A 21,725-nucleotide genomic window follows, 5' to 3' on the forward strand; every position below is an offset into this window, starting at 1 on the left:
ACACACACACACACATATATACACACAATATATATATGTGTGTGTGTGTGTTTGTGTATTCTTCTATATACATATATCTCTCTCTGTGTGTGTATGTGTGTGTGTATATATCTGTGTATTAGAATATATATCACATATACAAATACACACACACACACATATATATACACACACAATATATATATGTGTGTGTGTATTCTTCTATATATATCTGTGTGTGTGTGTGTATGTGTGTGTGTGCATATATCTGTGTATTAGAATATATATCACATATACAAATACACACACACACATATATATACACACACACACAATATATATGTGTGTATTAGTGTGTGTATTCTGTATACATATCTCTCTGTGTGTATGTGTGTGTATATATCTGTGTATTAGAATATATATCACATATACAAATACACACACACACATATATATACACACACACAATATATATATGTGTGTGTGTATATTCTTCTATATACATATATCTGTGTGTGTGTATGTGTATATATCTGTGTATTAGAATATATATCACATATACAAATACACACACACAATATATATATATATGTGTGTGTTAGTGTGTGTGTATTCTTCTATATACATATCTGTGTATGTGTGTATATATATCTGTGTATTAGAATATATATCACATATACAAATACACACACACACAATATATATGTGTGTGTGTGTTTGTGTATTCTTCAATATACATATCTCTGTGTGTGTGTGTATATGTGTGTATATATCTGTGTATTAGAATATATATCACATATACAAATACACACACACACAATATATATATATATATGTGTGTGTATTAGTGTGTGTGTGTATTCTTCTATATACATATCTCTGTGTGTGTGTGTGTTTATCTGTGTATTAGAATATATATCACATATACAAATACACACACACATATAGATATACACACAATATATATATGTGTGTGTGTATTAGTGTGTGTGTGTATATTCTTCTATATACATATATCTCTGTGTGTGTATATGTGTGTGTGTATATGTGTATTAGAATATATATCACATATACAAATACACACACACACACAATATATGTGTGTATTAGTATATATATTCGTCTATATACGTGTGTGTGTGTATTAGTGTGTGTGTGTGTTGTGGGCCCCTCCCTCCCTTGCCTCCCTCCTATTAAGACATGCGCCACTGGCTTTCGAAAGAGGAAGCCTAGCCTTGGCCAGAAAGGCCGCGCGGGGAAAGACGGGAGTCGTAGTCCCCGAGGATGGGCCGCCCATTGCCTCACAGCGGCGGGCGGACTCCATTTCCCGGCGCGCCACGCGAGAGATAGCCTCTCTCAGGCTTGGCCGTGCCGCGGTGCACGCCGGGAGAGGTAGTCCTTTGAAGCTCCGCCTGGCTACCCGCAGCCATTTTGTGGAGCGGAGGAAAAGAACTCGCTTTCCCGGCGTGCCCCGCGCGCGGCGAGGCTCTTGGTCAGGCTGAGGAGAGAGGGAGGGTGTTTTCTGAGGCGGACCAAGATGGCGGCGGCGGGGGGCTCCGGGTCCGCCGCTGCCGCGTCTCCTTCTCCCTCGGCGCCTTCTCCTTCCCCGTCCTCCTCGGGCTCCATGGCGGCCAACGCGGCCTCCTCCTCGTCGTCGAACCCTCGCAAGTTCAGCGAGAAGATCGCGCTCCAGAAGCAGCGGCAGGCCGAGGAGACGGCGGCCTTCGAGGAGGTGATGATGGAGCTGGGCACCACACGGGTAAGACAGCCGGCCGGCCCTTCCCTCAGCCAAGGCGCCCATCCGCACCCCGCGGGCGCCAAAACACTCTGAGGGGCCCACTTCCGGTGAGGGGCCCTTATATAGTGGGGGCGGGGACATCCGGGTTGGAGGCGGCCAATGGGGCGGCGGGAAGGAGCGGGCCGGCCGGCGCTGATTGGTCCGCACGGCGAATGGGAAAGAGGAGAGTGCGCCTCCCGCGCCTGGCCGAAAGGGGGCTTCGCTCCATAAGCACGCAAGGCAGGCAGGAGTCAACACGGCCCAGGCAGGAAGCAGCCAGGCTTTGAAGCTGCAAGGCCGTTCAGTAAGTAAATAAAGAGCAACACTAAAAAGAAAAGCCGGGCCAGCTAACACCTCCCAACAAAGGGTTTCCCCAGGCAGGAAGCAGGCAGGCTTTGAAGCTGCAAGGCCGTCCAATAAGTAAATAAAGAGCAACACTAAAAAGAAAAACAGGGCCAGCTAACACCTCCCAATAAAGGGTTTCCCCAGGCAGGCTTTGAAGCTGCAAGGCCATTCAATAAGTAAATAAACAGAAGCACTAAAATAAAAAAGCAGGGGAATTCCAGGCAGGAAACAATCAGGGCCAGCGAACACCTTCCAACAAAGGATTTCCCCTCCCAGGCAGGAAGCAGCCAGGCTTTGAAGCTGCAAGGCCGTTCAATAAGTAAATAAAGAGCAACACTAAAAAAAAAAACAAAAAACAAGCGGGGGAATTCCAGTCAGGAAACAATCAGGGCCAGCTAACACCTCCCAACAAAGGGTTTCCCCAGGCAGGAAGCAAGCAGGCTTTGAAGCTGCAAGGCCATTCAATGCTAATCAAGGCCAGACAGCCCGGAAACATTTGAACGGCCTTGCACCTTCAAAGCCTGGCTGCTTACTGCCAGGGAGGCGGAATCCTTTGTTTGAATGTGTTAGCTGGCCCTGATTGTTTTGTGCCTGGAATTCCCCTGCTATATATATATATTTTTAGTGTTGCTCTTTATTTACTTCTGGTCTTGATTAGCTTTGAATGGCTTTTGCAGCTTCAAAGTCTGGCTGCTTCCTGCCTGGGAGGGGGGCATCCTTTGTTTGGAGGCGTTAGCTGGCCCTGATTGTTGCTCTTTATTTACTTCTGGTCTTGATTAGCATTGAATGGCCTTGCATCTTCAAAGTCTGCCTGCTTCCTGCTTGGGGGGAATCCTTTGTTTGGAGGTGTTAGCTGGCCCTGATTGTTTCTTGCCTGGAATTCCCCTACTTTTTTTGCTTTTTGAGTGTTGCTCTTTATTTACTCCTGGTCTTGATTAGCATTGAATGGTCTCAGAGCTTTAAAGCCTGGCAGCTTCAAAGCCTCGCTGCTTCCTAGCTGGGCGGGGGGCGGGGGGATCCTTTCTTTGGAGGTGTTAGCTGGCCCTGATTGTTGTTCTTTATTCACTTCTGGTCTTGATTAGCATTGAATGACCTTTGCAGCTTCAAAGCCTGTCTGCTTCCTGCTTGGGGGGGGGATCCTTTGTTTGGAGGTGTTAGCTGGCCCTGATTGTTGCTCTTTATTTACTTCTGATCTTGATTAGCGTTGAATGGCCTTGCATCTTCAAAGTCTGCCTACTTCCAGCCTGGGGGGAATCCTTTGTTTGGAGGTGTTAGCTGGCCCTGATTGTTTCCTGTCTGAAATTCCCCTGCTTTTTGAGTGTTGTTCTTTATTTACTTCTGATCTTGATTAGCATTGAATGGCCTTGCAGCTTCAAAGCCTGGCTGCTTCCTGCCTGGGAGGGGGAAGCCTTTGTTGGGATGTGTTAGCTGGCCCTGGTTGTTTCCTGCCTGTTTATTTAATAGTATTATTATTATAAATAATAATAATAATAATAATAATAGTAAGATGATGATAATGTGGTTCTTATAATAAATAGCATTAAATATTTTATTTAATAATATAAACACTGACGGTAATAATAATAATAATAATATAAAAATAATGTGGTTATAATAATATAATAATAAATAGCAAAGGGGTCCTTAAGGCAGGCCGGGTGTGATTACATTGTTTATTTAATAGTATTATTATTAATATTAATATACAAATATGATGATAATGTGGTTCTTATAATAAATAGCATTAGTTTATTTAATTATATAAACAGTAATAATAATAATAATAATAATACTAATATACGAATAATGTGGTTATAATAATATCATAATAAATAGCAAAGGAATCCTTAAGGCAGGTCGGGATTGATTAGATTCTTTATTTAATAGTATTATTTATATTATTATTAAGATACAATATGATGATAATGTGGTTATTATAGTAATTAGTGTAGTTTATTTAATAATATAAATAATAATAATATGCTAATAATGAGGTTATAATAATGTAATAATAAATAGCAAAGGGATCCTTAAGGCAGGTTGGGATTGATTAGATTGTTTAAATAATACTAATACTAATAATAATAATAATAAGATACAGTTATGATGATAATGTGGTTATTATAATAAATAGTTTGTTTAATAATATAAATAGTAATAATAATAATATATAAATAATGTGGTTATAATGATATAATAATAAGTAGCAAAGGGGTCCTTAAGGCAGGCCGGGTTTGATTACATTGTTTATTTAATAGTATTATTATTATTAATAATAATAATAATAAGATACAAATATGATGATAATGTGGTTCTTATAATAAATAGCATTAAATAGTTTATTTAATTATATAAATAATAATATACAAATAATGTGGATAATTATAATATAATAATAAATAGCAAAGGGGTCCTTAAGGCAGGCTGGGATTGAATAGTTTATTTAATAGTATTAATAATAATAATAATAATAATATACAAATATGATGATAATGTGGTTCTTATAATACATAGCATTAAATAGTTTATTTAATAATATAAATAGTAATAATAATAATATACAAATAATGTGGTTATAATAATATTATAAGAAACAGCATTAAATAGTTTAATTATATAAATAGTAATTGTATACTAATAATGTGGCTATAATAATATCATAATAAATAGCAAAGGGATCCTTAAGTCAGGCTGGGATTGATTACTTCGTTTATTTAACAACAACAACAATAATGAGAGACCCCCAAAGACTTGTGGAGGAGGCCTGGCTCACGTGGGGTGGGGCAGGCTCCTCCTTGGCTGACCCTTGACCCCTGTTGACCGCTATGGACCCTTTCTGTGTCCAGTTGCAGGCCCAGAAGCTGCGCTTGGCCCACGGCCGCGGGCCCTACTGCTACGGGGGATCCCTGCCCAACGTCAACCAGATCGGGAGCGGCGCCCCCGAGTTCCAGGTAAGGCCGCGGACCCCGTGGAACTACAATTCCCAGGGACACATGGGTCTGTTTTGAATGGTATGGTGATGCTTGTATGTCAAGACACTGTTGAGTCTCCTGCGGGAAAGATGAAGCGGGGCATCAAGAAATGTAATCGTGGTAATAAATTATATATATATATTCTATTCTAATAATGATAGTTGCGGTGTATATCTATATCTATAAGGAGAGAAGGAAAAAAAGAAGGGCAAGAAGGAAGGGAGGAAGGAAGAAGGAAGGTTGGAAAGACAGAAGGAGGGAAGGAAACAAGGGCAGGAGAAAAGGAAGCAAAGGAAGGAGAGAACGAAGAAAAGAGAAGGAAAGGAGGGAGGAAGAAAGAAGGAGGGAAAGAAGGAGAGACAGAAGCAAGGGAGGAAGAAAGAAGGGGAAAGACAGAAGGAGCGAAGGAAACAAGGGGAGGAGAAAAGGAAGCAAGAAGGGAAGGGAAGGGAGAAAAGGAAGCAAGGGAGGAAGAAAAGGGAGGGAGGGATGGAAGCAAGGGAGGAAGAAGGAAGGAGGGAAAGACAGAAGAAAGATAAGGAATCAAGGGAGGAAGGAGAGAAGGAAGCGAGGGAGGGAGGGAGGAGAGAAGGAAGGAGGGAGAAAAGGAAGGTGGGAAAGACAGAAAGAGGGAAGGAAGCAAGAAAAGAAAGAGAGAACGAAGAAAAGAAGGGAGTGGAGGGAGGGAGGAAGAAGGAAGGAGGGGAAAAAGGAGAGAAGGAAGCAAGGGAGGAAGGAAGAAGGTGGGAAAGACAGAAGGAGGGAAGGAAACAAGGGGAGGAGAAAAGGAAGCAAGAAGGGAAGGAAAGGGAGAGAAGGAAGCAAGGGAGGAAGAAGGAAGGAGGGAAAGACAGAAGAAAGATAAGGAATCAAGGGAGGAAGGAGAGAAGGAAGCGAGGGAGGGAGGAGAGAAGGAAGGAGGAAGAAAAGGAAGGTGGGAAAGACAAAGAGGGAAGGAAGCAAGAAAAGAAAGAGAGAACGAAGAAAAGAAGGGAGAGGAGGGAGGGAGGAAGAAGGAAGGAGGGAAAAAGGAGAGAAGGAAGCAAGGGAGGAAGAAAGAAGGTGGGAAAGACAGAAGGAGGGAAGGAAGCAAGAAAGGAAGGAGAGAACGAAGAAAAGTAGGGAGAGAAGGAAGGGAGGAAGGAAGGAAAGACAGAAGGAGGGAAGGAAGCAAGAAAGGAAGGAAAGGGAGAGAAGGAAGCAAGAGAGGAAGGAGGGAAAGACAGAAGGAAGACAAGGGAGCAAGAGAGGAAGGAAGAAAAGGAAGGAGAGAATGAAGCAAGGGAGGAAGGAAGGAGGGAGAAAAGGAAGGTGGGAAAGACAGAATGAGGGAAGGAAGCAAGGGGAGAAGGAAGCAAGAAAGGAAGGAAAAAAGGAGAGAACGAAGAAAAGGGAGAGGAGGGAGGGGGGAGGGAAAAAAGGAAAGGAAGCAAGGGAGAAAGAAAGAAGGTGGGAAAGACAGAAGGAAGCAAGAAAGGAAGGAGAGAACGAAGAAAAGGGAGAGAAGAAAGGGAAGAAGGGGAGAAGGAAGCAAAAAGGAAGGAGAGAACGAAGAAAAGGGAGAGAAGGAAGGAGGGAAAGACAGAAGGAGAGAAGGAAGGAAGGGAAGAAAGAGATAACGAAGAAAAGGGAGAGAAGGAAGCAAGGGAGGAAGAAGGAAGGAGGGAAAGAGAAGGAGAGAAGGAAGAAGGAGAAAAGGAAGCAAGGGAGGAAGAAGGAGAAAAGGGAGAAAAGGAAGGAGAAGGGAAGAAAGGCAGGCAAAAGAGAGGGATGGAGGAGTGGATGAATGGGAAAAGAAAGAGAGAGGAGGAAAGGAGTGAGAAAGGAAAGAAAGAAAGGCAGGAAAGAGAGAGGGAAGGGATTCAGGAAGTGTGGTTTGAACCTGGGAGTGTGTCTGTGGACCTACTGGGTGCTTTTGGGGGGGGGGGTCTCACTCTCAACCCCCCTCCCCGGGAATCACTCTTGACGTTTGACCCCCCCCCTTCTCTCTGTGTGTCTCTTCTTCTTGGCAGAGCCCCCTGCACTCGCCCTTGGACCCCATGCGTGGGGGCGCCCGGCACCATCGCCTGGTCAAGCAGGTCCAGCGTGACCCCCGGCGCATGATGTCCCCGCTGCGCCGCTACATGCGCCAGATATCCTTTGCCCCTTTGCGCTCCCCCCCCCTCGCTTGCTCGCTCTCTCCTCCATCCCTCATTTGCTCCGGGGATTAAAGCGCATTAGCAGAAACCCATCTGCGGAGGAGGAGGAGGAGGAGGTCCGCTTGCCCCCTCCAAACTACGTCTTCCTTAACCCTTTGCTCACATCGACAGCTCTCCCTACAGCCCTGCCTATCTCTCGCCCCCCACAGAGCCCACCTGGAGGAGGTACACAAACCAAAACACGGGGATTTTGCTTAGTCGTTCGCTTGCATTTGACCTTCAAAAACACGCTGGAATATTTCCAAAAAATTATATTGTTACTTTAAAATTATTATTATTATTATTATTAATAAATAAAGTCCCCCAAAGAATATTTTTATTTTGAATAGAGTGAAATAAATAACATATTATTTTTATTACTCATCCACAACACGCTGGAATATTTCAAATATATATATATTATTATTTTAAAATTATTACTATTAATCATAATAAATAAAGTCCCCCAAATAATGTTTTTATTTTGAATAGAATGAAATAAATAATTATTTTTATTACTCATCCCCAACACGCTGGAATATTTCAAAAATACATATATTATTATTTTTGAAATTATTATTATTATTAATAATAATAAATAAAGTCCCCCCAAATAGTGTTGTTATTATGAATAGAATGAAATAAATAACATATTATTTTTATTACTCATCCTCAACACGCTGGAATATTTCAAAAATACATATATTATTATTTTTGAAATTATTATTATTATTAATAATAATAAATAAAGTCCCCCCAAATAGTGTTGTTATTATGAATAGAATGAAATAAATAACATATTATTTTTATTACTCATCCTCAACACGCTGGAATATTTCAAAAATACATATATTATTATTTTTGAAATTATTATTATTATTAATAATAATAAATAAAGTCCCCCCAAATAGTGTTGTTATTATGAATAGAATGAAATAAATAACATATTATTTTTATTACTCATCCTCAACACGCTGGAATATTTCAAAAATACATATATTATTATTTTTGAAATTATTATTATTAATAATGATAATAAATAAAGTCCCCCCAAATAGTGTTGTTATTATGAATAGAATGAAATAAATAACATATTATTTTTATTACTCATCCTCAACACGCTGGAATATTTCAAAAATACATATATTATTATTTTTGAAATTATTATTATTAATAATAATAATAAATAGTCCCCCCAAATAGTGTTTTTATTATGAATAGAATGAAATAAATAACATATTTTTATTACTCATCCTCAACACGCTGGAATATTTCAAAAATATATATATTATTATTTTAAAATTATTACTATTAATCATAATAAATAAAGTCCCCCAAATAGTATTTTAATAGTATATGAATAGCATGAAATAAATAACATTTTTATTACTCATCCCGAACATGATGGAATATTTCAAAAATATACATATTATTATTTTAAAAATTATTATTATTAATCACAATAAATAAAGTCCCCCAAATAGTGTTTTTATTTTGAATAGAATGAAATAAATAAAGTATTATTTTTATTAGCCATCCCCAACACGCTGGAATATTTCAAAAATATATATATTATTATTTTAAAATTATTATTATTAGTCATAATAAATAAAGTCCCCCAAATAGTATTTTAATAGTACATGAATAGAATGAAATAAATAACATTATTATTATTATTCATCCCCTCCAAATAATGTTTTATTATTAATAATAAAATAATGATTAATAATAAAACAATAATAATAAATAAAATAAAATAGAAATCCCATTTTTAATATTAATGAAATTAATAAAATAATAAAATAGGATTCCAAAATAGTGTTTTTTATTATTAATAAAATAAAGTCCCCCAAATAGTATTTTTATTTTGAATAGAATGAAGTAAATAACATATTATTTTTATTACTAATCCCCTCCAAATAATATTTTTATTATTAATAGTGAAATAATAATAATTCATAAAATGAAATAGAAATCCCATGTTTAATATTAATAAAATTAATAAACTAATAAAATGGGATTCAAAAATAGTGTTTTTATTATTAATAAAATAAAGTCCCCCAAATAGTATTTTATTATGAGTAGAATGAAATAAATAACATATTACTTTTATTACCAATCTCCTCCAAATAATATTTTTATTATTAGTAATAAAATAATTCATAATAATGCATAAAATAGAAATTCTATTTTAATGTTACTGAAATTTATAAAATAATAAAATGATATTCAGAAATAGTGTTTTTTATTATAAATAAAATAAAGTCCCCCCAAATAGTATTTTTATTATGAATAGAACGAAATAAATAACATATTATTTTTATTACTAATCCCCTCCAAATAATGTTTTATTATTAATAATAACATAATGATTAATAATAAAATAATTAATAATAATTAACAAAATGAAATAGAAATCCTATTTTAAATATTAATGAAAATGAAATAATGAAATGGGATTAAAAAAAAATAAAGTCCCACAAATAGTATTTTTATTATGAAAAAAGGTAATAAATTAAATATTATTTTATATTACTAATCCCCTCCAAATATTATTATTATTATTATTAATAAAATAATTGATAATAATTCATGAATGAAATAGAAATCCTATTTTTAATATTAATAAAATTAATAAAATAATAAAATGGGATTCAAAAATAGTGTTTTTATTATTAATAATACAAAGTCCCACAAATAGTATTTTTATTATGAATAGAATGCAATAAATTAAATACTATTTTTTATTATTAACCCCCTCCAACTATTAACGATTTATTATGAATAACCAAATAATACTTAATAGAATCAAATAGAAATCTAATTTTTAATATTAATGAAATGAATAAAATAATATAATGGGATTCAAAAATAGTGTTTTTTTATTATCAATAATAAAATAGGTCTTTTTATATTAATAAAATGAAATTCCCAAAAAATCATATCTTTTATTATTAATTTTATGATGATTATCAAGTGACCTTTCCCCTTTGGTGCCTTGTGTCCAGGGCTGGGCCGTGGGGCAGCTTCCCTGCCGAGAAGGGACACCTCTTCCGCCTGCCATCAGCGCTCAACAGGTGAGGACAAGGGACACTCCCCTTCCTTCCTTCCTTCCTTCCTTCCTTCCTTCCTTCCTTCCTTCCTTCCTTCCTTCCCTTGGCGTTTGGGGCATTATTCCGTGGCCAAGGGGTTGGGGGTCTTCTTTGTGGGAAACGTGCCCTCTCTTCTCTCTCTCCCTCCCCATTTTGCCCCCCAACCAGAACCAACTCGGACTCGGCCCTGCACACGAGCGTCATGAACCCCAACCCGCAGGACCCCTACCTGGCCACCTCCCAGGGGGGGCCCCCGCTGCCCAACCGCAAGGCAGGTGAGTGACAACTGCCCCACGACCCCTTCAGTGGGGAGGAAGTGGGGCCCTGGTGACTTGGCTCTGGGTTAGTATCAGGCCGGGGTCCACTTGGGTCCTCCAGGAATTGGGGGGGGGGGGGGGGTTGGAGTCCAAAACACCCAGAGGCCCCAAATTGGCACTGTGAGTGTTTTTTCTAGACGCCTCTCCCCAACCATGATCCTTCTTTTTTAATTCTCTTTTCTTTTTTAGGTTACCTGGAGAACGACATGGACAGCAAAGGTAACTTGGCATCTTGCTTTGGCATCGGCCTCCTTCCTTCCTTCCTCCCACCCTTCCTCTCTTCTTTCCTCTCTTCCTCCCTTCTTTCTTTTCTTCCTTTCTTCCTGCCTCCCTTCCTTCTTTCTTCTCTTCCTCCATTCCTCCCTCTCTTCCTCCCTTCTTTCCTCCCTTCATCCCTTCTTCTCTTATTCCTCCCTCACTCTTCCTTCCTCCCTCACTCCCTTCCTCCCTTCTCTTCCTTACTCCCTCCCTCCCTCCTTCTCTTCCTCCCTTCCTCCTTTCCTGTCTTCCTCCCTCAATTCCTCTCTTCCTTCTACTCTTCCTTCCTCCTTCTCTCCCTCTCTTCCTTCCTTTCTTCCTCCCTCCCTTCTTCTCTTCCTTTCTCCCTTCTTTTATTCCTCTCTTCCTCCCTTCCTTCTTCTCTTCCTTTCTTCCTCTCTCTCTTCACCCCTTCTTCTCTTAGTTCCTTCCTCCCTCCCTTACTCCCTCCCTCCCTCCTTCTCTTCCTCCCTTCCTCCTTTCCTGTCTTCCTCCCTCAATTCCTCTCTTCCTTCTACTCTTCCTTCCTCCTTCTCTCCCTCTCTTCCTTCCTTTCTTCCTCCCTCCCTTCTTCTCTTCCTTTCTCCCTTCTTTTATTCCTCTCTTCCTCCCTTCCTTCTTCTCTTCCTTTCTTCCTCTCTCTCTTCACCCCTTCTTCTCTTAGTTCCTTCCTCCCTCCCTTACTCCCTCCCTCCCTCCTTCTCTTCCTCCCTTCCTCCTTTCCTGTCTTCCTCCCTCAATTCCTCTCTTCCTTCTACTCTTCCTTCCTCCTTCTCTCCCTCTCTTCCTTCCTTTCTTCCTCCCTCCCTTCTTCTCTTCCTTTCTCCCTTCTTTTATTCCTCTCTTCCTCCCTTCCTTCTTCTCTTCCTTTCTTCCTCTCTCTCTTCACCCCTTCTTCTCTTAGTTCCTTCCTCCCTCCCTTCCTTCATCCATTCCTCCCTCTCTTCCTCCCTTCTTTATTCCCTTCCTCCCTCTCTTCCTCCCTTCTTTCCTCTCTTCATCCCTTCTTCTCTTCCTTCCTTCCTCCGTTCCTTCTTCTATTCCTCCCTCTCTTCCTCCCTTCTTTCATCTCTTCCTTCCTTCTTTCTTCTCTTCCTTCTTTCCTCTCTTCATCCCTTCTTCCTTCCTTCCTTCCTTCCTTCCTTCCTCTCTTCCTTCTTCTCTTCCTTTCTTCCTCCCTCCCTCCCTCCCTCCCTCTCTTCTTTCCTCTTTCTCCTTTCTTTTCTTCCTTTCTTCCTCCCTCCCTTCCTCCCTCTCTTCCTCCCTTCCTCTCTTCCTCCATTCCTCTCTTCCTCCCTCAATTCTTCTCTTCCTTTCTTCCTCGCTCCTTCTCTCCCTCTCTCCCTATTGTCTTTCCTTTTTTTCCTCCCTTCCTTCTTATATTCCTTTCCCTCTTCCTCCCTTCTTCTTTTCCTTCTTTCCTCCCTCCTTCTCTCCTTCTCTTCCTCCTTCCCTCTCTTCTTTCCTCTATTCCTCTCTTCTTTCCTTCCTTCTTCTCTTCCTCCCTCTCTCCTTCTCTCCCTCCCTTCTTTCCTCTATTCCTTCCTTCCCTCTTCTCTTCTTTCCTCTCTTACTTCTTCTCTTCCTCTTCTCCTGCTTCCTCCCTCCTTCTCTTTCTCCCTTCTTTCCTCCCTCTTCTCTTCATACCTTCCTTTCTTCTCTTCCTCCCTTCCCCCTCTTTCTCCCCCCCCCCAAATGACCCCACCCTGGAGGCTTCCCCCCCCCCCTTTGCGTGCCCTGACCCCCGTCCTCCTCTCTCTCTCTCTCTCTCTCTCTCTCTCTTCTCCGCAGTGTTTCTTTTCCAAGTGCCTTCCATCGAGGAGAGCTTCCTGGACGAAGGAGGCAAGCAGCTCCTCAAGCCCTGGGACACCAAAAAGGTAGGACCACAACTCACCTGGGGAGGGGAGGGAAGAGGGCGGGGCCCGGGGGCCGGCTTGGGAGGGGGGTCTCTTGGCGCCCCCCGCTCACCCCTCCCTTCTCCCCTCTCCCCAGCTCTCCTCGTCTTCCGCTCGCCCGAGGTCCTGCGAGGTGCCCGGCATACAGTGAGTACCCAGAATTAGTAGTAGTATTATTATTATTATATGGTCAACTAAGGCTCCGTTCGTAGGATCCTTGAGTGGGAAGGGACCTCCAAAGGCCATCTAGTCCAACCCCCTTCATTCTGCCTTCCTGCAGGGAAAGCACAATCAAAGCACCCCTGACAGATGGCCATCCAGCCATAATATTAATAATAATAATAATAATAATAATGGTGATGATAGTAGTGTTGGAAGGAACCTCTAATGACCATTGAGTCCAAGGACCTTCTGCCTTGATGCAGCACAAGCACAATCAAAGCACCCCTGACAGATGGCCATCCAGCCTGAATAATAATAATAATAATAATAATAATAATAATAATAATAGAGTTGGAAGGGACCTCTAAAGACCATCATGTCCAAGGACCTTCTGCCTTCATGCAGCACAAGCACAATCAAAGCACCCCTGACAGATGGCCATCTATCCTCAATAATAATAAAAATAATAAAAATAATAATAATAAATCATATTAATAATATTTTATTAATTAATTGTATTATATTAATATTAATAATATTAATATAATAATATACATCGCACAGTCCTAGGCGCTTGGGAAGTGTTTGACTTGTGATTTTGTGATACGAAATCGAACATATAGATCTCGTTTGCCGTGACATACTGTGCTTTTGTGTCAATAAGAATAATAATAGAGTTGGAAGGGACCTCTAATGACATCAAGCACAACGACCTTCTGCCATCATGCAGCAAAAGCACAATCAAAGCGCCCCTGACAGATGGCCACCCATCCTCAATAATAATAATAATAATAATATTAATAATAGTAGAGTTGGAAAGAGACCTCCAATGGCCATCTAGCCTTAATAATAATAATAATAATAATAATAATAATAATAATAATAAGAGTTGGAAGGGACCTCTAATGACAATCTTGTCCAATGACCTTCTGCCTTGATGCAGCACAAGCACAATCTAAGCACCCCTGACAGATGGCCATCCACCCTCAATAATAATAATAATAATAATAATAATAATAGAGTTGGAAGGGACCTCTAAAGACCATCAAGTCCAAGGACCTTCTGCCTTGATGCAGCACAAGCACAATCTAAGCACCCCTGACAGATCACCATCCAGCCTTAATAATAATAATAATAATAATAATATAAAACATTTAATAATAATAATAATAATGGAAGGGACCTGTAATGACCATCAAGTCCAAGGACCTTCTGCCTTGATGCAGCACATGCACAATCAAAGCACCCCTGACAGATGGCCATCCAACCTTATTATTATTATTATTAATAATAATAATATTAAGGTTGGAAGGGACCTCAAAAGACCATCAAGTCCAAGGACCTTCTGATGCAGCACAAGCACAATCAAAGCAGCCCCAGTAGATGGCCATCCACCCTCAATAATAATAATAATAATAATAATAATAATAATGGAGGGAAGGCGAAGGGGCGTGTGTTGACCCTCGCTGCGTCCTCTCTGCCTGTGTGTGTGTGTCCGTGTGTCTGGCAGCATCTTCCCGTCGCCTGACCAGCCAGCCCCGCTGCCGCTGCTCCCGTCCCCGCTGAACACGGGGGGCTCCCTGCCGGACCTGACCAACCTGCACTTCCCGTCCCCGCTGCCCACCGCCCTGGACCCCGAGGAGCCGCCCTTCCCCAGCCTCAGCGGAGGCAGCAGCACCGGCAACCTGGCCAGCACCTTGACCAACCTGGGCATCAGCGGAGGAGGCGGCGGCGGCGGAGGGATGGGCCTCGGACCCCCGTACGACCCCCCAGGTCAGCCGGCGCACCGGGTTGCAGCGGGCGGGGAGGAATAGGCCGGGGATAGGTGACCGGTCCAGTTGCAGGTGGATAGAGGGTGTTGGTGTGAGATGGCCACCCAGCCTCTGTTGCGAAGCCTCCAAAGAAGGAGCTTCTGCTGGACTCTGAGGCAGAGAGTTCCCCTGCTGAACAGCTATAGATGAGGTGGGAGGGAGGGGAGGGTTTGGGGGACGGGGATGCTAAGAGCCGTGCATCACTTGGCACAACGAGCCATTCTCCAACTCAGGAAATGTCTGGGTCTTATTGTTATGATGATGTGGATGATGGATTCTTCTACCGCTGCAATTCCTACCGCTTCGGAGGGGGGAGGGGTTGAGGAGTGGACCCTCTACTGCAAGGAAGGCACGGATCCGGCTGCCCTACGAGTTTGAGGGGGCCCCAAAGAAGGCCATCCAGTCCAACCCCCTCCTGCCATAATAGATAGATTGGTAGATAATAGGATCAGAGAACATGAGAAATGGAAGGGACCCCCCAAAGGTCATCCAGTCCCATCCATAGATAGCTCGGTAGGTAGGTAGAATCCTAGTTAGAAGGGAAGAGACCCCCAGGGACATCCAGCCCAACCCATAGCTAGGTAGGTAGATAAATAAATAGATGGATGGATGAATCACAGAACCTTAGAATTGGGACCCCCAAAGGCCACCCAGTTCTAATCCCTAGATAGATAAATAAACAGATCTCTAATAGAACTGTAGAATTGGAAGGGACTCCCCAAAGGCCAACCAGACCAATCTCTGGATTGATTAGATAGATAGTGGATGGGTGGAAAGATAGCTTGGTAGCTAACTAGCTAAAAAGATAGATGGATGGATGGATGGATGGATGGATGGATAGGCAGGCAAGGAGGCAGGCGGATGGAGGGGTGGGTGGGTGGATGGGCAGATGGATGGGCAGATACAGGGATGGATGGATGGATAGATGGATGGGCAGATGGATGGATGGGCAGATAGATGGATGGGTGGATGGGCAGATAGAGGGATGGATGGATGGGCAGATAGAGGGATGGATGGATGGGCAAATGGATGGATGGATGGGCAGATGGATGGATGGATGGGCAGATGGAGGGAGGGAGGGAGGGAGGGAGGGAGGGAGGGATGGGCAGATGGATTGGATGGATGGATGGGCAGATAGAAGAATGGATCGATGGATGGATGGATGGGTGGATGGGCAGATAGAGGGATGGATGGACTGGCGGATAGAGGGAGGGATGGTTGGATGGATGGATGGGCAGATAGAGGGATGGATGGATGGATGGATGGTTGAATGGATAGATGGACGGGCAGATAGAGGGATGGATGGATGGATGGTTGAATGGATAGATGGACGGGCAGATAGAGGGATGGATGGATGGGCAGATAGAGGGAGGGATGGTTGGATGGATGGATGGGCAGATAGAGAGAGGGAGGGAGGGATAGATGGATGGGCAGATGGATGGATGGGCAGATAGAGGGATGGATGGATGGGCAGATGAATGGAGGGATGGATGGGAGATAGAGGGATGGATGGATGGGAGATAGAGGGATGGATGGACGGGCGGATAGAGGGAGGGATGGATGGATGGTTGAATGGATAGATGGACGGGCAGATAGAGGGATGGATGGATGGGCAGATAGAGGGATGGATGGATGGATGGTTGAATGGATAGATGGACGGGCAGATAGAGGGATGGATGGATGGGCAGATAGAGGGAGGGATGGTTGGATGGGCAGATAGAGGGATGGATGGATGGATGGTTGAATGGATAGATGGACGGGCAGATAGAGGGATGGATGGATGGGCAGATAGAGGGAGGGATGGTTGGATGGATGGATGGGCAGATAGAGGGATAGATGGATGGGCAGATGGATGGATGGGCAGATAGAGGGATGGATGGATGGGCAGATGAATGGAGGGATGGATGGGAGATAGAGGGATGGATGGATGGGCGGGCAGAGGGAGGGAGGGATGGATGGATGGATAGATGGATGGAGGGATGGGCAGATAGAGGGATGGATGGGTGGATGGATAGAGGGGTGGGTGGGTGGGTGGGTGGATGGATAGATAGATAGATAGATAGATAGATAGATAGATAGATAGATGATAGATAGAAGAACCATAGAATTGAGACCCCCATCAAGTCCAATCCCAGATTTCTGACCTTCCAAGGTCCTTCAAGGCTCCTTAGATGCTCCCAATGCCCTTCAAGATAGATCCTAGATCTGTAGAATAAGAAGGGACCCCCAAAGGCCACCCAGTCTCCCTCCTCAGACCTTTTCAAACCATCATCAGGAGGGGGGGTGTTTACGCTCCATGGTTGTCCATCGTGGTCCTCCTCTTTTGTGTTGTTATTTACGTTTCCATGTTATTTTCTCTCCCCCCCCCTCCCCCCCTCCTCCCCCCGCAGGCCTGTGCCCGGCCCTGGGCGGCTCCCTGAGCAACCCCTGCCTGCAGTCCTCCCTGCTGGGCCGGCCCCTGCGGCCCCCCACCTCTGCCTCTTCCGCCTCTGCCTCCGCGGGGGGCCCTTCCCTGGGCCCCTCTTCCTCCTCCTCGTCCTCCTCGCTGCAGGGCTCCCTGAGCAACCCCTCCTTGCGCTCCTCGCCCAGCGGGGGCTGCTCTTCCTCCTCCTCTTCCTCCTCGGCCTCCTCCTCGCTGCCCTCTTCCCTCAGCAGCCAGTCCTTCTCCTCCTCCTCCCTCAGCAACCCCTCGCTCTCTTCCTCCCTCAGCAACCCCTCGCTCCCCTCTTCTTCCTCTTCGCTCGGCAGCAACCCCTTGCCCCCGCTGCCCCACCCCGGCCCGGACCCCAACGCTTCCTCTTCCACTTCCGCTTCCTCTTGCGCTTCCTCCCCGCGCCGCCGGGGCCCCCACCCGCCGCTCAGCCCCCTGACCCTCCCTCTGAGCGCAGACGCCAGGAGGCAGCCGCCGCAGCCGCAGCCGCAGCCGCCGCAGCACCAAAAACAGTTCTCGCCCACCATGTCTCCCACACTCTCCTCCATCACGCAGGTACGCAAGAGGCAGAGGGAGGGGCAGACCCCAAGGCAGACCCCTCCAACCGGGACCCTTCTCTCTCTCTCCCGCTCTTTTCTCTCTTTCCTTCTGGTTTTCCATCTCATTTCAACTCGGGCCAGGATCTCAACAGACCAGACTCCCAATGTCCTTCAAGGCCACTTAGATGCTTCTCAATGTCCTTCAAGATCTCTGTTTATGATCCAAGCTCCCATTGGCTTCAACCAATGTCCGGACTGCCACTCCCATCAGCCCCAGATAGCGGTGGGTGATGGTGGTTGAGGTCCTTCAATGCCTGGAGGGTCACCTTAGCATGGACCGGCATCTGGACTGCTTTAAGACCTTCCAAGGTCCTCCAAGGCCCCTTAGATGCTTCCCAGTGTCCTTCAAGGTCTCTTTCTATCATCTAAGCTCCCAACAGCCTCAGGCAGCGGTGGGTGATGGTGGTTGCAGTCCTTCAATGAGTTAGCATGGTCACCTTAGCATGGGAAAGGCCATCCAAGGTCCTTCAAGGACCCTTGTGTACTTTCCAATGTCCTTCAAGATCTCTTTTTATGATCTGAGTGCCCATCAGCCTTAGCTAAAGGCTGGACTGCCACTCCCATCAGCCCCAGGCAGCGGTGGGTGATGGTGGTTGAGGACCTTCAATGCCTTAGCATGGTCACCTTAGCATGGACTGGCATCAGGACAGATTTATGACCTTCCAAGGTCCTTCAAGGCCCATTAGATGCTCCCAATGCCCTTCAAGATCTCTTTCTATCATCTAAGCTCCCATCAGCCCCAGGTAGCAGTGGGTGATGGTGGTTGCAGTCCTCCAATGACTTAGCGTGGTCACCTTAGCATGGACCACCATATGGACAGCTTTACGCCTTGGGAAAGGCCATCCAAAGTCTTTCAAGGCTCCTTCGATGCTTTGCAATGTCCTTCAAGATCTCTTTTTATGATCTGAGTGCCCATCAGCCTTAGCTAAAGGCTGGACTGCCACTCCCATCAGCCCCAGGCAGCATTGGGTGATGGTTGTTGCAGTCCTTCAATGCCTGGTGAACATCAGGATAGCTTTAAGACCTTCCGAGGTCCTTCAAGGCCCCTTAGATGCTCCCAATGCCCTTCAAGACCTCTGTTTATGATCCAAACTCCCATTGGCTTCAGCCAATGTCCGGACTGCCGCTCCCATCAGCCCCAGGCAGCGGTGGGTGATGGTGATTGAGGTGCTTCAATGCCTGGAGGGTCACCTTAGCTTGGACTAGCATCAGGACAGATTTAAGGCCTTCCAGGGACCTTCAAGGCCCCATAATATAATTTCCAATGTCCTTCAAGATCTCTTTCTATGATCCAAGCTCCCATTGACTTCAACCAATGTCCGGACTGCTGCTCCCATCAGCCCCAGGCAGCAGTGGGTGATGGTGGTTGCAGTCCTTCAATGAGTTAGCATGGTCACCTTAGCACGGGAAAGGCGGTCCAAAGTCATTCAAGGACCCTTGTGTACTTTCCAATGTCCTTCAAGATCTCTTTTTATGATATGAGTGCCCATCAGCCTTAGCTAAAGTCTGGACAGCCACTCCCATCAGCCCCAGACAGCGGTGGGTGATGGTGGTTGCAGTCCTTCAATGCCTGGTGGACATCAGGATAGCTTTAAGACCTTCCAAGGTCCTTCAAGGCCCCTTAGATGCTTCCCAATGTCCTTCAAGGTCTCTTTCTATCATCTAAGCTCCCAACAGCCCCGGGCAGCGGTGGGTGATGGTGGTTGATGTTCTTCAATGTCTTAGCATGGTCACCTTAGCATGGACAGGTATCAGGACAGCTTTAAGGCCTTCCAAGGTCCTTCAAGGCCCTGTAGATGCTTCCCAATGTCCTTCAAGGTCTCTTTCTATCATCTAAGCTCCCATCAGCCCCAGGTAGCAGTGGGTGATGGTGGTTGCAGTCCTTCAATGACCTAGCATGGTCATCTTAGCAGGGACCACAATCGGGACAGCTTTACGCCTTGGGAAAGGCCATCCAATCTCCTCCAAGGACCCTTGTGTACTTTCCAATGTCCTTCAAGATCTATTTTTATGATCTGAGTGCCCATCAGCCTTAGCTAAAGGCTGCACAGCCACTCCCATCAGCCCCAGGCAGCGGTGGGTGATGGTCGTTGCAGTCCTTCAATGCCTGGTGGACATCAGGATACCTTTAAGGCCTTCCAAGGTCCTTCAAGGCCCTTTAGATGCTCCCAATGCCCTTCAAGATCTCTTTCTATCATCTAAGCTCCCATCAGCCCCAGACAGCAGTGGGTGATGGTGGTTGCAGTCCTTCAATGTCTTAGCAGGGTCACCTTAGCATGGACAGGTATCAGGACAGCTTTAAGGCCTTCCAAGGTCCTTCAAGGCCCCTTAGATGCTTTCCAATGTCCTTCAAGACCTCTGTTTATGATCCAAGCCAAAGACTGGACTGTCGCTCCCATTGGCCCAAGCCTTTGGAGATGCTTACCAGTGTCCTTCAAGGCCTCTGAGATGCTTTCCCAGGTCCTCCAAGATCTTTATTGATCCAGTGCCCATCGGCCCCAGCCAGTGATGGGCGTTTTCAGCTGCAGTCCTACCTTACCTTGGCATTGACCAATGCAATTGAGAGATTGAGTCGTGATCTGAGCTCCTCCCACCCTTGGCCAATGATGGGCATTTTCAGTTGCCGTCCTGCAAATGCTTGGAGGCCGACCTTGGCCAACTTTGGCTCTCCAAAGTCCTTCAAGACCTCTTAGGTGCTCCCCAAGGCCCTTTGAGATCTCTTTCTATGATCCAAGCCAAAGACGGGACTGCCACTCCCATCAGTCCCAGCCAATGATGGGCAGTGTAGTCCTACAGTACTACAGCAGTCAAGCAAATGGGGCAACTTTGTCCCTCCTGTCCTCTGCTTTTCCTTTTCCTCTCTGTTCCTTTCTTCCACTGTCCCCATTGGGATGCGGAGTCCAAGGCTACGTGGTCTCGACTACACTGCCCATCATCCTTAGCCCCTTCTGCCGACTGACCCCCCTCGTTGTGCCTCTTGCAGGGGGTGCCCTTGGACACCAGCAGGCTCCCGGCCGACCAGCGCTTGCCCCCCTACCCCTACGGCCAGGCTTCGGGCCTGCTCCTCCAGCCGGGACACAAGCCCCTCCACCAGGGCATGGCCTCACAACAACAACAACAACAGCGCCAGCAACAGCAACAACAACAGCACCAGCAACAGCAACAACAACAGCACCAGCAGCACCAGATGGCCCACCACCAGCCCCACATGCAACAACAACAACAACAACAGCACCACCAGCCACCGCCCTGCAATTACCCCATGCATTACCAGCCCAACTCCATGTTCCAGCACCAGTTCAACCAGCCGCTGGGTGACTTCGGACTGGGAAATGTGAGTCACTAATAATAATAATAATAGTAATAATGGTAATGTGGTCCCTTCCGATGAATGCCTTGGTCAATAATAATAATAATAATAATAATAATAGTATGTTCTCCTCCAATGAATGCTTTGGCCAATAATAATAATAATAGTAATAATAATAATAATAATAATAATAATGGTAATATCGTCTCTTCCAGTGAATGCTTTGGTCGATGATGATAATAATGATGATGATGATGATGATGATGATGATGATGATGATGATATAGTCCCTTCCAATGAATGCTTTGGCCAATAATAATAATAATAATAATAATAATAATAATGTTAATATGTTCCCTTCCAATGAATGCTTTGGCCAACAATAATAATAATTATAATAATTATAATAATAATGGTAATATGGTCCCTTCCAATGAATGCTGTGGCTGATAATAATAATAATAATAATAGTAATAGTAATAATAATAATAATAATAATAATAATATTTATTTATTATTTATTTATTAGCTGCATTTGTTGACCGCCGTTCTCAGCCCTAGGGCGACTCACGGCGGTGTACAACATATAAAAAGGCAATT

The 21,725-nt window shown here is 44.3% G+C and overlaps 1 protein-coding gene across 1 annotated transcript in view; it reads left to right on the forward strand.

Moving 5' to 3' along the window:
* The first annotated feature begins 1,411 nt into the window (after positions 1 to 1,411).
* The window catches only part of CRTC2 (CREB regulated transcription coactivator 2), a 26,717-nt gene continuing 6,403 nt past the window's right edge, over positions 1,412 to 21,725 (forward strand). Inside the window, exons 1-12 of the mRNA XM_067472301.1 lie at positions 1,412 to 1,738; positions 4,948 to 5,052; positions 7,086 to 7,205; positions 7,375 to 7,436; positions 10,259 to 10,327; positions 10,511 to 10,617; positions 10,849 to 10,878; positions 12,709 to 12,794; positions 12,910 to 12,959; positions 14,485 to 14,747; positions 17,176 to 17,771; positions 20,799 to 21,149. Of these exons, the coding sequence (XP_067328402.1) occupies positions 1,517 to 1,738; positions 4,948 to 5,052; positions 7,086 to 7,205; positions 7,375 to 7,436; positions 10,259 to 10,327; positions 10,511 to 10,617; positions 10,849 to 10,878; positions 12,709 to 12,794; positions 12,910 to 12,959; positions 14,485 to 14,747; positions 17,176 to 17,771; positions 20,799 to 21,149 (2,061 nt within the window). The 5' untranslated portion in view covers positions 1,412 to 1,516. The remainder of the gene's footprint in view (positions 1,739 to 4,947; positions 5,053 to 7,085; positions 7,206 to 7,374; positions 7,437 to 10,258; positions 10,328 to 10,510; positions 10,618 to 10,848; positions 10,879 to 12,708; positions 12,795 to 12,909; positions 12,960 to 14,484; positions 14,748 to 17,175; positions 17,772 to 20,798; positions 21,150 to 21,725) is intronic.

The sequence above is a fragment of the Anolis sagrei genome, chromosome 12 (assembly GCF_037176765.1).
Source record: "Anolis sagrei isolate rAnoSag1 chromosome 12, rAnoSag1.mat, whole genome shotgun sequence".
Lineage (NCBI taxonomy): Eukaryota > Metazoa > Chordata > Lepidosauria > Squamata > Dactyloidae > Anolis > Anolis sagrei.